At 39.9% G+C, this 17,288-nt stretch overlaps 2 protein-coding genes across 4 annotated transcripts in view; one reads left to right on the forward strand and one right to left on the reverse strand.

Annotated features, from left to right (window-relative positions):
- Positions 1–17,288, forward strand: part of ercc5 (excision repair cross-complementation group 5) — a 136,495-nt gene that overhangs the window by 41,098 nt on the left and 78,109 nt on the right. The window contains exons 9-11 of the mRNA XM_072264580.1: positions 171–267; positions 5,530–5,826; positions 15,530–15,732. Of these exons, the coding sequence (XP_072120681.1) occupies positions 171–267; positions 5,530–5,826; positions 15,530–15,732 (597 nt within the window). The remainder of the gene's footprint in view (positions 1–170; positions 268–5,529; positions 5,827–15,529; positions 15,733–17,288) is intronic.
- The window catches only part of LOC140200319 (homocysteine S-methyltransferase YbgG), a 70,015-nt gene that overhangs the window by 25,688 nt on the left and 27,039 nt on the right, over positions 1–17,288 (reverse strand). The window contains exons 7-8 of one of the 3 annotated variants that reach the window (XM_072263473.1): positions 17,074–17,150; positions 14,602–14,685 (exon numbers count right to left, since the gene is read on the reverse strand). In XM_072263473.1, the coding sequence (XP_072119574.1) occupies positions 14,609–14,685; positions 17,074–17,150 (154 nt within the window). In that variant the 3' untranslated portion in view covers positions 14,602–14,608. Of the gene's footprint in view, positions 1–14,508; positions 14,686–14,793; positions 15,118–17,073; positions 17,151–17,288 lie in introns of those variants that run through there. The other 2 variants (XM_072263472.1, XM_072263474.1) reach the window with 2 other exon arrangements.

A 17,288-nucleotide genomic window follows, 5' to 3' on the forward strand; every position in this document is an offset into this window, starting at 1 on the left:
TAGTTGGAAACTAGTTTATTTGAAATTTCTAGTTAATGCTTTGAAATAATTTGAACTGCGGGGAAGGAATCTTTTAAGTGAATGAATAAATCTAAATTGTTGTTGTAAACTGTTTGTGATTAAAAGGTGTATGCTTCCATTAATATAGTGTCTTTTACTTGTAATTTCAGGTGGACAGACATAGTGACAGATCTCAACACACAGAATCCTGAATACCTTGATATTCGAAATCCTGAAAAGGGTATACAATACAGGAAAACCAAAAAGGTATTAGAGAAATTTTTCAATCCTGTTTTTGTTAAAGACTGCATGAGAATTGTAAATAATAACTTGTTTTCATAGTTTAGTATATTGGCTGGGAATTTCAAAATGCACAAATACAAACCAGTTTGTAATCCCACAAGACGTGTTAATTAGTAATTGTAATGTGTTTATTGGTAACTGTAAATTACCTTTGTGTAGGTGGGTGGCAGAAAAATTGGTGGGGAGTTGATGGACATTTTGGTTACATGAAGTTAGGGGTAGAAATGGGAGTGCTGGGAATTTTGCTGAGAGCTGACATAGACCAGATTGGTGGAATGATCTTGTAATAATTGAATAGTGCTTTATGTGGAATGGCTTCATAGAGTCACAGAGCAATACAGAACAGATACAGGCCCTTTGACCCACCCATCCATGCTGACCACAGTGACATCCGGCTAGTACTGATTTCCCATGTTCAGCCATGTACTTACCCGAATGCTTCTCAAGTGATATTATTATACCTGTCTCAACCACTTCCTTTGGCAACTTATTCCATATATTCACCACCCTCTAGGTGGAAAAGTTGCCCTTTTGGTCCTTTTTTTAAATCTTTCCCCTCTCACCTTAAATTTGTGGTCTTAGTTTTGGATTTCCCTATCTTGGGAAAGAGACTTATGCCTCTCATAATTTTAAACACTTCTATAAGGTTGCCCTTCATTCTGTTATGTTCCAAACAAAAACCTAACATAGCCAACCATTCCCTATAACTTGGGCCCTCTAATCCTGGCAATGTCCTTGTAAATCTTCTCTGCACACTTTCCAGTACTCCAAAGTGCAGCCTCACCAATGACTTGTACAACTGCAACATAATTTACCAACTCCTATACTCAGTGTCCTGACTGATGAAAGCCAGCATGCAAAATGCCTTTTATTCACCCCCGTTTACCTGTGACACTGCTTTCAATGAGCTAGAGACTTGTACTCCAAGATCCCTCTGTTACATTTACACTCCCTAGTGCCCTACCATTCATAGTGCAAGTCCTGTGCCAGTTTAGACTGTATTGAAATCCATTTGCTACTCTACAGTCAACTTCCCTAGCAGATCAGGATCAGAAAAGTAGTTAGCTTTCTTATTTTTTTTATTTTATTTAGAGATACAGCATGATAGCAGGGCCTTCTGCAGCCAAATTACACACGTGTGACTGATTTACCTACTAACCCGTACATTTTTGGAATATGGGAGGAAACGAGCACCCAGGCAAAACTCACAGTCACGAACATACAAACTCCTTGCAGACAGCGGTGGAATTGAATTTGGGTCACTGTTGCCATAATAGCATTATGTTAGATGTGTATCGTGAAAATATCGACAAAGATCTAGAAGAGATCTTTGTCAATAAATGATAGTTATAACTTGCTAATGTTTTAAGTTACCATATTTTATTCCACCTGGAAATTGTAAGGGCTATGTTAAAATCTTCTCTTCACAGTTTGTCCAAAATTATTTTCTACTTTTTTCCATTAATATAGATGTGCTTTGGATCAAATTGACTTTGGAAATGCACATGACTTAGTAATGACGAAAGGGATAAATATTAACTTCTCTGTCTGATACCACTATCTCTGATCATTTTCTGTATACATTTTGATGTCCTTTTGCCTGTAAACCAAGACCACAAAAGAAATTCCAGTTTAAAAAAAAGTTTCCTCATGCTGCAATGCAACTTAAATTCTCTGAGTTGGTTAGTTTATCTGACCCATGTGACCTAAATTGCTCAGTAAATAAAATGGTTGATTCCTTCAACAATAACTTGACAAATATACACTTAGGGTTAAAACCTTAGTAAAACGTTGCGGTGGTTAAACAATTCCATCCGTGAAATCGTGATCAGGCAGAGTAGCTGAGAGAAAATGAAGAAGAGTGGGCTAGAAGTACACTGTAATATCTTCAAGGAAAAACTAGCCACCTTTATCCCTACTATATGTCCTGCAAGAAGAGCCCATTTCTCCAAGAATATTACAGACAATAGCAGCGATTCAAGAATGCTGTTTCCAACTATAAACCGACTATTGAACTCTGCCTCAACCTCTAATGTCCTCAGTCAAGCATCTGCCACAAAATGTGAGCAATTTGTAATATTTTTTATCAACAAAATTACTTCCATTAGGGAGTGTATCAGTATAGATGCTGGAAACCTCAAAAGCCAACCTCATTAAAAGACAGCGAACATGTCAAAATTTGCGAGTATTTCCAATTCAGAATTCTATAAGATTATATCAAAGGGTAAACCGTCTACTTGCTGTCTCAATCCTGTCCTTACCACACTTTATGAGGATGCTTTTAATAGTGTTTTCAATTCTGTTAAGAAAATTACTAACACACCCCTTGAAACTTTCAAGATTGCAGTTGTGAAACCCCTACTTAAAAAAACAAACCTTGAAAGTGAGGTACTACAGGTCTATATTAAATCTTCCCTTCCTGGGACAGATTCTTAGAAAAGTCAATTTCAACCAACCCAATGACTTTCTGAATGAGAACAATATCCTAGAAAAGTTTCAGTCAGGTTTTAGAACAACTCACAGCACAGAAACAGCCTTACCAAAATTGTCAGCAACTTTAGGCTCAGCACTGATGCCAACGGAGTCTGAGTTGTAATTCTCCTAGATATCAGTGCTTCCTTCCACATAATGGACTACAACATTTTTCTAAATCGACTTGTAAACTGGGTTGGCCTTTCTGGTAGTGCCCTTAATTAGACAGAAATTTTTTGTATGTCTTGGAGATTGTGTCGTTTAGGGAAGCTGTCTTGGTCCCCTGCTGTTCTCTTAATACATGCTGCCCTTAGGGGACACCATTAGAGCGCATAAACTTAATTTCCATAGTTATGCAGATGACACACAATTGTATATCTCAGTTGAGCCTGATGATGATAACACCCTATCTTCTCTGACTTCTGGTTTGGCTGCAATAAACAAATGGATTAGCAATAATTTCCTGAAACTAAATGAAGATAAAACTTAAATACTTCTAGCTCATCCCAAAGCCAAGAGATAAACTTCTTGATAAACTTGGGAACTTGGTTCCCCTTGTAAAATCAGAAGTAACAAGCCTGGCTGTTATCCTTGATTCAGATTTGAATTTTAAATCCCCCATAAAGAAAGCATTTCTACATTTGAGAAATATTGCAAAGGTACCCGAAACATCGACTGTACCTCTTCCTATAGATGCTGCCTGGCCTGCTGCGTTCACCAGCATTTTTTATGTGTGTTGCTTGAATTTCCAGCATCTGCAGATTTCCTCATGTTTGCGTTGCAAAGGTACATCTGCTTTTGTCATGTACTGAAAACCTAATTTATGCCTCTATATTGAATGGACTAGATTACTGCAATGCACTTTTTACTGGCCTTCCAAAGCAATCTTTTGACAAACTTCAACCCATTCAGAATGTCACTGCTAGATTTTAGACTAAAACCAGGATGAGGGAACATAACACTCCTGTCCCAGTTACTCTGCATTGGCTTCCTGTACCTTTTAGAATTGATTTTTAAAGTTCTCTTACTTATTTTTATAGCTCTTAGTGTTCTGTGACAGGAGTACATCACAGATTCATTTTTGTTTTATAATCCTGCTTGAGATCTCAGGTCCTCTTTCACCAGTCTCTTAAATTTAAACAATCTCCCTCAAAAGTTAATTGGCAGTCAGCTTTTTTTGAACTACACTCCTAAAACTATAAGGGATGCAGACTCACTTGACACTTTTAAATGCCAGCTCAAAACCCATTTATTTAACTTTGCTTTTAATTAACTTTTGTATTTTATTTTTAAGATTTTTATTTTCTTATTTTCATGTTTGCACTTTATCTCATTGTCTGTATGAAAACTGCTCTATAAATAAGTTATTATTATTAAATTAGTTAAATGTATGCATCATAAATGGAGTCCAACAGCCATTATCAGATTTTAAAGTAATGAAAGAAATTATAGTATATACCATAATGGGGAGATACTCCATTTCCCAAAAATTATTTATTACTTGCCCAGTGACGCAACTTATTCCAGCATGGTGTCTGTCACAGTCTCCTGCCAGAACATTTATGTTCAGAGACATTAAGTAATACTTGGAACAAGATTTTGTTTGAAAGCTAATAAAACCAAATATGTGCATTTATACACAATCAATTAAAGCACTAAAATACCTTAAAAACTAATCTTTCTCCCAGAAGACAACTTCTGTACATTTGAATGGTTTACTTGCAGGTTTAACCTGGCACATGCTTCTCAGCCTGAGAGCGTGGATACCTGCAGAAGTGTGTACTGTGCAACACAATAAATGCCGCCTCTAGCTCAGGCCAATGTTAGTGTTTTTACATTTTCCATAGTGATACCTGAATAAGGCCAACTATTAGCATTGGCTCCAATAAAATGAAAACTATGTGAAGTAGGATGCAATGCACGGCTTACGATTTATATATGGAACTGGTGCTTGTAAAACCTATTCTCATAATAACACCAATCTATTGTAGTTCAAAAAAGATTTTCAATAAGGACAGAAGGCAAGCAAATAATCCTACGGAAATGGGCCTCAGATTATATAATAGACGTTATGGGTGTACAGAACAAACCTGGTCCTTAATTTCTCGGAAAATCTTAGACAGACAACAAAACTATCACTCCCCCACCCCAGCTTTATCATCTATTAAAGTTTTTCATTCTTAAAAGTTCAAGTGAATTTAAAGAAAAAGCTAAATGTTCTTTAAAAATAGAAAATAAGCCATCCTAGTGCTTTAAAAATATTGTACCATATTCTTAGCTTGCTTTCTTGCAGCAGTGTAAATCACTGTACCATCTGGTTTGGCTCAGATTGAAGAGCAGATTCCCCACCACAAGTGCTGCTAAATTCCAAAGAGCTGCTTCACCATCACTGGACTCCATGCAGAAACTAGTGGTGGACGCTGCCCAGGTTAACAACAATACATGTTCACCAGGTATCATTTGCCACACATATATAAAATCCATGCAGTACCAACAAAATTCAGGCCTTTGGCTTATATAGTCCTCTAAATATGGCAAGCAGGTTGCCAAGCAGTTTCAATAATCTACAAACTTGTATTTGTGAATTATGCACTGTTCTTTCTCTGCAGGATCAATGTGGTATGACTGTTCTATTACTATTTGGATTTGGTGCACCACTGTGCAATGAAATTTATACATTTAGCTTTATTTATTATCATTCAGCTTTAAAATGTAACTAATTTTAACCAATTGCTGTTTGTGGTTTCTAATTAGGTCGGAGGAAATTTGCATTGCATAATAGCATTCCAAAAACTGAACTGGCAAAAATTAAGCACTTGGATGATGAATATTGGAAATTTTAGATGTGAACCACTTTCTAAAGTATTAGAATGCAAAGCCAGTAGCTCTACCACTGGTTTGGAAAGAGTTTTAAATGATCGAGAACCATCAGTGAATGACAAGAATAATGGTGAAGGATTTCAACAAGCATCTGAATGGAAACACATTCCAAGTCCATATGAATACCGAGATTGTGGCTCTCCTGAAAGTGAGACAGATGAAGAGAGCATTGAATGAATTTAATTCTGTAAATAGAATGTGTTTTTGGTTTGGATAGTTGGAGCATAATGATTTGAGCATGTTTTAAACTCAGAATTGCAGTTGGTGTAACGAGTTTGTGTGATCAATAGAAAGTGACATAGATGAAAGTGTTGGAAACAGTGCATTGGAAAACCTATGTAATAGTATGATGCGCAGGCTAGTCTGTTATGTACATTGCTGCTGGGCAAATGTAGAGATTAAAATCGATATAAGCACAGTGAGGGATGATCAAAGACACCTCTGTTTTTTCAGATTTCCAGTAGTTTTTTTTAAGTGAAGAGGAAATCAAATAAGTATTGTAAAGAAACTATCATCTCTTTTTAAGAGACTACATTTTAAAGTTAATAAAATGTTCTAATGTATCCAGGATGTGAATTCTCTGTGTAGCTTAGATAAGAGGTAATTTAAATCACTGAAGGAGAACAGCAGCACTGATAATGTTGAAAATAGTTTCATGTACGATACAGAATAAATGATTTACAAACTGGTATTTGCCTATCCATAAAAAAATTAAAGCCAGAGTTTTTCACCAATGTGACTGGGCTCTCCACTGGTCAGGGCTGACCATAGATATTGTGTCCTAGCTGTCTACATGACATGCAAGTTATACGTATAATATGGAGAGCAAGCTGTTGCCCATGCAGCAACACTCCCTCCCCCAATCCATGCAGCTAATGAATCCAAAGGAACAGCAGAAACCAATACTGTTTGGTACCAGCAGTGTTGCAGGAGTTGCCCATTGGCATTGAACTCAACATAGGACTGCCTTAGGGACTTCAGTTCTAGATTCTTCCACAGTGTTTACTTCCAATATGTGAGTACAGCCACAAGGCAGTGGAGATTTGAGATCAGAGTTTTCCTTTCCTAAATGAGCTGCCAACCGCAAAGTGACTGGTTTTAAGGTGCCAGTATGCCCCTTTACCCCTTCTCCTATCAGTGGAAACATTTCTCTCGGGCATAGTAGCTAAGCCACATGTGAAGGCCAGGAGCTAGACTCAGTTGTGAGAGGTTAGTTGAGACTCATGCAATTGGGAGCATTTAATGGGAGTGGGAGCTCATCCCCTTTACTTCTCCCGGCTATGACAACCAACGCTGTCCTTAAATAAAGTGGAAACCTGTTTTGAATAAATCTTATTTTCTAACTCGATATCTATCAAATGCTGCGTAACACAAAATTCAGAGTAAAGTTATTATCAAGTACATGTATGTCACCAAATACAATCTTGAGATTCATTTTCTTGTGGGCATACTCAATAAATCCAATAGTCATAATAGAATCAATGAAAGACTACACCAACAGTGGTCCACCAGTGTGCAAGAGACAACACACTGAAAGTACAAAGATAAAAAAATAAATAAGCAATAAATATCAAAAACATGAGATGAAGAGTTCTTGAAAGTGAGTCTGGGTTGTGGAAACAGTGTATCAGTAATGGGGCAAGTGATGTCGAGTAAAGTGATCCCCACTGGTTCAAGAGCATGATGATCGTGGGGTAATAATTGTTCTTGAACTTGGTGGTGTGAATTCCTGATGGCAGCAGTGAGAGGAAGAATACACACCCTAATGTCAGAATACTGTCAGCATCATAACTGACTCCACCCAATAAAGTAGCTATAGTTTGCTATTCTGGCCACACATGAAGATCCAGCAAATGATATTTCCTATTTGGTTCAGTGTCTCCATTCAAAGAGAAACAAAAAAAAGACGGACAATAGAAAAAAATTACAGCGCCACACTGTAATTGTCACCAAATATCACGTTTCAGTTCATAGTAAAAATCCTGGAATTACTGTCAATAATTTTTTTTTGTGGCTGTGCTCCAGAGTGGTTCAGTGAATACTGTACTGGTATTTGTATGATGCAGGTATCTTGACAGGTATAACTGCAGGAGTCTTTTATTTTGGTAGGTGTTTTAAGTTCTCAGTGCAAAAAGATTCTAAAATTTCAAATTGATTTACTTCTTAAAAGAAATTTGTACACTTTCGGTTTGTTTTCTAACATTTAGTTTCATTTTATTAAAACATTTGAATATTTCTATATTTCAAACAAAACATTTAAAAATATTTTTTGCATTAGAATTTGCTATAGCTCACATTGTGACACTAGGTCATAGGAGCCTTTTTTGATGCACAGAAATCCACCTTTCAAGAATTCTAGAGGTTCTCACTGGGACAATTACTTAGAAACATAGAAAACATATGGCACAATACAGGCCCCTAAGGCCCACGAAGCTGTGCTGAACATGTCCTTACCTTAGAAATTACCCAGGGTTACACATAGCCCTCTATTTTTCTGTGCTCCATGTACCTATCCAGGAATCTCTTAAAAGACCCTATCGTACCTGCCTCCACCACCGCCGCCGACAGCCCATTCCACGCACTCACCACTCTCTGCATCAAAAACTTACCCCTGACATCTCCTCTGTACCTACTTCCAAGCACCTTAAAACTGTGCACTCTTGTGCTAGCCATTTCAGCACTGGGAAAAAGCCTCTGACTATCCACATGATCAATGTTTCTCATCATCTTATGCACCTCTGTCGGTCACCTCTTATACTCCGTTGCTCCAAGGAAAATAGGCCGAGTTCACTCAACCTATTCTCATAAGGCATGCTCCCCAATACAGGCAACATGACTGTAAATCTCCTCTGCACCCTTTCTATGGTTTCCACGTCCTTCCTATAGTGAGGCGACCAGAACTGAGCACAGTACTCCAAGTGGGGTCTGACCAGGGTCCTATATAGCTGCAACATTACCTCTCAGCTCCTAAACTCAATCCCATGATTAATGAAGGCCAATGCACTGTATGCCTTCTTAACCACAGAGTCAACCTGCGCAGTAGCTTTGAGTGTCCTATGGACTTGGACCCCAAGATCCCTTTGATCCTCCACGCTGCCAGGAGTCTTACCATTAATACTATATTCTGCCATCATATTTGACCTACCAAAATGAACCACCTCACACTTATCTGGGTTGAACTCCATCTGCCACTTCTCAGCCCAGTTTTGCATCCTATCAATGTCCCACTTTAACCTCTGACAGCCCTCCACACTACCCACAACACCTCCAACCTTTGTGTCATCAGCAAATTTGCTAACCCATCCCTCCACTTCTTCATACAGATCATTTATAAAAATCACGAAGAGTAGGGGTCCCAGAACAGATCCCTGAGGCACACCACTGGACACCAACCTCCATGTAGAATATGACCCGTCTACAACCACTCTTTGCCTTCTGTGGGCAAGCCAGTTCTGGGTCCACAAAGCAATGTCCCCTTGGATCTCATGCCTCCTTACTTCCTCAATAAGCCTTGCATGGGGTACCTTGTCAAATGCCTTGCTCAAATCCATATACACTACATCTACTGCTCTACCTTCATCAATGTGTTTAGTCACATCCTCAAAAAATTCAATCAGGCTCATAAGGCACGACCTGCCTTTCACAAAGCTATGCTGACTATTCCTAATCATATTATGCCTCTCCAAATATTCATAAATCCTGCCTCTCAGGATCTTCTCTATCAATTTACCAACCACTGAAGTAAGACTCACTGGTCTATAATTTCCTAGGCATCCTCTACTGCCTTTCTTGAATAATGGAACAACATCCGCAACCCTCCAATTCTCCAGAACCTCTCCCGTCCTCATTCATGATGCAAAGATCATTACCAGAGGCTCAGCAATCTCCTCCCTCACCTCCCACAGTAGCCTGGGGTACATCTCGTCTGGTGCCAGTGACTTAACCAACTTGATGCTTTCCAAAAGCTCCAGCACATCCTCTTTCTTAATATCTATATGCTCCAGCATTTCAGTCCATGGTAAGTCATCCCTACAATTGCCAGTATCCTTTTCTGTAGTGAATACTGAAGCAAAGTATTCATTAAGTACCTCTGCTATCTATTCCGGTTCCACACACACTTTCCCACTGTCACACTTGATTGGTCTAATTCTCTAACATCTTATCCTCTTGCTTTTCACATACTTGTGGAATGCTTTGGGTTTTCCTTAATCCTGTTCGCTAAGGCCTCTTCATGGCCCTTTCTGGCACTCCTAATTTCTTTCTTAAGCTCCTTCCTCCTTAGGCGCCTTATAATCTTCTAGATCTCTATCATTACCTAGTTTCTTGAACCTTTCGTAAGCTCTTCCTTTCTTGACTAGATTTACAACAGCCCCTGTACACTACGGTTCCTGTACCCTACTATCCCTTCCCTGTTCATTGGAACGTACCTATGCAAAACTGCATGCAAATATCCCCTGAACATTTGCCACATTTCTGCCGTACATTTCCCTGAGAACATCTATTCCCAATTTATGCTTCCAAGTTCCTGCCTGATAGCCTCATATTTCCCCTTACTCTAATTAAATGCTTTCCTAACTTGTCTGTTCCTATCTCACTTCAATGCTATGGTAAAGGAGATAGAATTGTGATCACTATCTCCAAAATGTTTTCCTACTGAGAGATCTGACACCTGACGAGGTTTATTTCCCAATACCAGATCAAGTACAGCCTCTCCTCTTGTAGACTTACCTATGTATTGTGTTAAGAAACCTTCCTGAACACATCTAACAAACTCCACCCCATCTAAACCCTCGCTCGAGGGAGATGCCAATCAATATTTAGGAAATTAAAATCTCCCATTACAACAACCTTGTTATTATTACACCTTTCCAGAATCTGTCTCCCTATCTGCTCCTTGATGTCCCTGTTACTATTGGGTGGTCTATAAAAAACACCCAATAGTTATTGACCCCTTCCTGTTCCTAACTTCCACCCACAGAGACTCAGTAGACAATCCATCTATGGCTTCCTCCTTTTCTGCAGCTGTGACACTATCTCTGATCAGCAGTGCCACACCCCCACCTCTTTTACCTCCCTCCCTGTCCCTTCTGAAACATCTAAAGCCTGGCACTCTTAAGTAACCATTCCTGCCCCTGAGCCATCCAAGTCTCTGTAATGGCCACAACATCATAGCTCCAAGTACTGATCCACGCTCTAAGCTCATCGCTTTGTTCATGATGCTTCTTGCATTAAAATAGACACATCTCAAACCATTGGTCTGAGTGCGTCCCTTCTTAATCATCTGCCTGTCCTCCCTCTCGTACAGTCTCCAAGCTCTCTCTATTTGTGAGCAACCGCCTCTTCAGTTCAGTTCCCACCCCCCAGCAGTCCTAGTTTAAACTCTCCCCAAAAGCCTTAGCAAACCTCCCCACCAGGATATTGGCTCCCCTGGGATTCAATTGCAACCTGTCCTTTTTGTACAGGTCACGTCTGCCCCAAAAGAGGTCCCAATGATCCAGAAATCTGAATCCCTGCCCCCTGCTCCAATGCCTCAGCCACGCATTTATCCTCCACCTCATTCTATTCCTATACTCGCCGTCACGTGGCACAGGCAGTAATCCCGAGATTACTACCTTTGAGGTCCTGCTTCTCAACTTCCTTCCTAACTCCCTGTAGTCTGCTTTCAGGACCTCCTCCCTTTTCCTGCCTATGTTGTTGGTACCAATATGTACCACGACCTCTGGCTGTTCTCCTTCCCTCTTCAGGATATCGTGGACGTGGTCAGAAACATCCCGGACCCTGGCACCTGGGAGGCAGACTACCATCCATGCTTCTTTCCTGTGTCCACAGAATCGCCTGACTGACCCCTGAACTATACAGTCTCCTATCACTGCTGCCATCCTCTTCCTTTCCCTACCCTTCTGAGCCACAGGGCCAGACTCTGTGCCAGAGGTGCGGCCGCTGTTGCTTCCCCCTGTGACGAAAGAGGGTTACAAAAAGTACACAGAGACTAAGATGTTAACTGTCCTGTGCTAGCACCAGTGGGATCAACAGTTGATCTGTCACCTGTCTTCAGGACAGAGAGATAAGGAAGACAATGGAGCAGCATTTGGAAATGTTAATGAAGAGATGAGAGAGTTTAACGGTAGGAGACACCGGTCTGAAAACTGTCAAGATCGGCTCCTGTTTGGGCCCTGGACTGTTTGGGGTGTGATGGATGGGCGGTGCCCCGGCAGGGGGATGGAAAGGGACGGGTTCGCTGGGGCGACACACGACGCCACGAGGTAACGAGACCCTGGAAGCGATGCGCCTCCCACAAGTCGGTGGGAGTTTTTGGAGGGCAGATCGCGGGACCAAGCCAGAGACGCACAGGGTGGAAAGGTACGATCGGCAGGAACCTATTGTGTGTCCGCCCTTGCCTGGGTGCCAGGTTCACCGCTGAGGAACGATCGTATCTGAAACAGAGGGGTCACAGTCGGTGACCTCAGAAGACATTACAAAGGGCTCGCCCGAAAGCTGACTGTGAGGAATATCGAAGGTCTGTTTGGAATCCGATTTGAATATTCATTCGCTCTCTCTCTCTCTCTCGTACGGCGATGGCGATTACTGCGAACTGAACTAAACTGAACTCTGTCACTTTGAAACTGGTCATGTAACCCTAGATGACGATAGAGCTTGATTGATCCTATTATCCTAGTTCTGTGTACATGTGTGTTTATTCATTACTAACCTGTTGCATTTATATCCTTACTATTAGAGTACTGTGTTGCTTATTTCTTTAATAAAACTTTCTTAGTTCCAGTAATCCAGACTCCAACTGAGTGATCCATTTCTGCTGGTTTGGCAGCCCAGTTACGGGGTACGTAACACCCCAAATAGGCTGTTCCCCCCCCCCCAAACAGTACTCAAGCAGGAGTACTTATTGTCAAGGGGGACAGCCACAGGGGTGCTCTCTAGCCTCTGACTCTTGCCATTCCCTCTCCTGAGTGTTACCCACTTATCTGTCTCCCCAGGCCCCAGTGTGACTACCTGCTTATAGCTCCTATCTATCACCTCCTCACTTCTACTGACCAGACAAAGTTCTTACTTGAACTAAGATAACCAAAGGTCAATCCCTAAGGTTACCACTAACTGCAATTCTTCCAAGATCTATGCATTTCGACTTACTGCTCCCTCCAATCTCTGTTCAATTAAGACTGACCAAAAAAATTACAAAGGAATGAAGTATTTCAAATGATCAAACCGTTTTATAATGTGACAGTTGTGCCAAAAGAATTTATGTCTACCATGATGCATGGAATTTGCCGTGGAAAGTTTATGTTTAATGGGGCTGGGTGAAATGATTCAAATTCATTTATTTATCACGTACATCAAAATATACAGTGAAATGTGTAATTTGTGTTAGCAACCACACAACCTATGGATGTGCTGGAGCCAGGCAACAAGTTTTGCCTCACACTCTGGCGCCAAGATAGCATGCCCACAATATTTAGAACAACACAACAACAACAGCAAAACAAGCCCCTTTCCCGCCCGCTCCCACATAGACAGGTCTCCAACCTCAGGACAAGCTGTGCCCCACCTCCAGTGCTTGGCCTTGGACTCTCAGACTTGCACACATCAAACTCCAACCTCTAACTCCTAGCCTGGACTCGCAGTTATCAGGCCCCTGGATTCCGCACACCAACCTAGGGGCATCGACCTCTTAACTCGTCAAATTTGTTCCTTGACCTTCTGGCTTTGAATGCCAAGCTTCAATCTCCAGACTCAAATGGACTTCTGACTCTGGGACTTGTGAGGTGGGGATCACCAGCCCTCATACTTCCTGCCTGCACAGACATCCAACCCTGAGGCTCACCGACCTGAGGAGGGGAGAGGAGGTCGTCAGCCCTCTTGTTTCCTGTCCATATGGACCTTCAAATCCAGGAAGCAACCTGTGAGGACCCAGCCCTCTTCCTTGAGGCCTGCCAACCAAGGCCCTTAACCATGGGGATCACTGGTCTTTGTCCTCAACCCTTGCTTACCCGACCCTAGGGAAGACCCTAGGCCTTCGACCACTGAGTGTTCCAACCTGGAATCCTATAATCAGCTTCTGCCCCTGTCTTCTAACTCCTCCTCATCCCTCTCTGACCCCTAAATCCCCACATTGTGTACAAAACTATCCCCACGAATCTAAAAATAAGATTAGCAATAACCTGAAGTGTAGAAGTGACAAAAGCCAAAATATGCCTTACCATAAATATTCTCCCAAATTTTACACTCTGCCACTATTCAAACTAACAAAATTGGCACATCAATGAGGATTAAGTCTTTCAACAACTTAAAACATCAATATTTCACAAGCATGAAAATGATTTATAGCAAAAATCATGAAATTAGTTCTAGGGTGGAAATGGCTTGTATGAGGGGGCATAATTTTAAGGTGATGGGGAAAGATGTCAGAGGTAGGTTTTTTGACAGTGGTGGGTGCATGGATGGTGATAGAGGCACATACACTAGGGACATTTAAAAGGCTTTTAGATAGATACATACATGATAGAAAAATACAGGGCTATGGGGGAGGGAAAGATTACATTGATCTAAGAGTCCATTGAAAGGTCAGTACATCATTGTGGGCTAAAGGGCATGTACTGTATGGTTATGTTCTATGTTCTATGTTTGTTCTAGTCTGCTTTACACTAATATTGCCACCATAACAGTAATCAGTCTCTAATCAAACATGGGTATTTTTCTAATGGGGAGCATAGAAGCCTATATTTAAATATTTCAAACTTTTTATATTTTAATTTAAAAAGTCAGTGACTACTTTCAAGCAACTTGGAAATTAGAGCATGAAGCTGAATAATCACTACATAAGAAATGAAATACACCAAGTTACAAATTATTTAAGCAGGTCTTTATACAATATTTAATAAGAGTTTTATAATGGTTGATATAGACGTTCAGAGGTAGGTGTACTGGCAATACCTGAAGCTCAATTAAGTGACAAATTCGGTTTTAGTGTACGTTGTAGCTCAGCTATTTCAGCTGGAGTTGTTCGACAACAGCCACCTATAATTTTTATTTTATAAAGTACAATTAGTAACGTTCCTCAATATTATTGAACATTATAATAGTAATGTTATTCAACCAACGTAAAGATAACTATTACATCACTTTAGATGATTTAAATTACTTGCCAGGATCATAAAGATATTGTATTATCGCACATGAAATACAAACTTTAAAACTATTATAACAATTAAGATTATTGTAACAATTATTATCTGATCATGGTGTATAACTGGCTCCACTCTTCCTAGGATGGCAAGAAGACAAACAATTAGGGTCTTATTCCACATTACTCTTCATTGATCCCTGTTGGAAACTTCACCATCATGAACAATCTTGGAGAATGGCTATGCTGCACCTACCACCTGATAGTTCAGGTCAGTACTCATGAGCTAGACCCACATGTATCGATGAGTGAGGCACTAGAGATTACTGCAGTGAATGAAAGTCAGTTAGCCACATCCACAAACTGGAGACAAAGAATAATTTTACATCTATATATCATGTTATCTCCCAGAGCATATCTGATTTAGTTTAGAAATGCAGTTGATACTATTCAATCAATTTGCATTCATAATGTACAAAAGTAAGCAAGAAACAACTGAGTTAAATAACTAAAGGGTCTATGTATAAAGGACAAGCGAAAGTGATGGGAATATAGAAGGCGTAGGAGATAGCTTAAGAAAAGGGCTCATGAAATATCCCAATCTCAAGACATTCTACATGTACATTAGCAGCAAAAGAGTATCTGGGGAAAGAGTCAGTCCCCTTGGAATCTGCAAAGCCATCGTCTTCCAGGAGATGTGGTAAAGTTTAAATAAATATTTATCTCTGTATTCACAAGAAGAACACGGAAGGCAGTGATTTTGGAGAAAGGTACAATTGTAATCTTGAGACTGTCAACATAATGACGGTAGAGGTGTTAAATGTCTTGGAACATATTAGGGTGTATAAGTCCTCCAGACCTGAAGAGATCTACCTCAGGATCATTGTGAAGCAAGGAGGACATGGCGGGAGCCCTGAGGTTTGCATCTTCAATAGCCACAGGTGAGGTACCAGTAGATTGAAAGACAGCTAATGTTGTCTTTATTTTCTAAGAACAGCAGTGGTAAGCCAGATAACTACAATGTGATAAGCCTTTGGTCGGTGGAAAGGAAATTACCGGAGAAAATCCAAAAATTTATGTACATTAGAAGCAATTTGATCAGGGATAGCCAGCAATGATTTTGTGCGAGGGAAATTCTTTCCAATTCGACTCAGTTTTTTGAGGAGGTATCAAAAAAAGAGCGATGAAGGCAGGGTGGTAGATTAATTCTTAAGGACTTTAGTAAGGAAATAAGACACCTGCCAAAATGATTTTCAGAGAGACAGTACAGGAGATATGAGAATAAATTTATTTTCTATACTTTCCTATATGGACCCAGAAAAAGTGATGATTCAACTTTATAAAAGCCGTTGTCTGGTAGACTATACAATAAGTGTTCAGCGTTTAGAATTTTCAAATGACATTTAGACAGCTAAAAGTTATGTTGTTAAGTAAAATAAGTAAGGAAGTTGAACATGGTTTCACCAACTTAAATACTCATCCCTTCACTACTGAAGTTATTTTCCAAGGGTATTCCAAAAGCAAGCTGCATCATTTACTACCCAGGAATATTTATGCTTCAGGTGCTTGCAAAAAATCAATCCTCCAAGTTGAACCATCTTGTGACTTGGAAATACAGTGCTATTACTTCACTGTTACTGGATCTAAATCCTGGAACTCCCTCTCCAACTACACTGAGGGAGTACATTCATCAGAAGGACAGCAGTGATTGAGGAAGGCAGCTCCAGGGTAATCAGAGTGGGTGATCAATACTAGCTTCATCAATCATTCACAGAACAATGCACACATATATAAGCAAACAACAGGAATTCTGCAGATGCTGGAAATTCAAGCAACACACATCAAATATATATAAGTCTATCCACCTCTCCCTTTTCCACTTCTAAATTCATATTTTAGTCATCTTCTAATTTGACGTACTGCTCTTTTATACATTTTTATGAAACTCCGTGAACATTTTCTCAATTAAAGATGCTATATTGTTCTTGTTAGAGTGCCTAGGCAGTACAGTATTTAATTAACTAAAAACAAATAGCTCACTTCCGCAGCGAAAAATTATTTGCCATATTTTCGCTATCTTTTCCAGCTTTTCCAAAGGCTAGTGACACAAGATTCAGATATTCAGTATAGCATCTGGTTTTCTTTGAAAATATAATAATTAATATTGAATGGAAAATCTTTCCTGGAAATCTCCTTAGTGAGGAATCAGTAAACTCACATTTTATTTTTATTGAATGTTCTCTTGATCCTAGTCATACAACTCATGTTTCTAAAAAACTTACCAATCCATTTAGCGCCATGTTCTTTCCATTCCAATGCAAGTTTTGCTAGTTTACATTTGACTGGACCACTTTCCCAGCTGGTTTTGAAAAATAAAAAGCATTTGGAATTGCAAAATTAAGAAAATGGGTATTACATACATTATAACAAAGGCCATAGAAAATTATTTTTATGGGGTTTCATAAACACATTTTTCCAAATTATCAGTCTTGTGCTT

Source organism: Mobula birostris, chromosome 7 (assembly GCF_030028105.1).
Source record: "Mobula birostris isolate sMobBir1 chromosome 7, sMobBir1.hap1, whole genome shotgun sequence".
NCBI lineage: Eukaryota > Metazoa > Chordata > Chondrichthyes > Myliobatiformes > Myliobatidae > Mobula > Mobula birostris.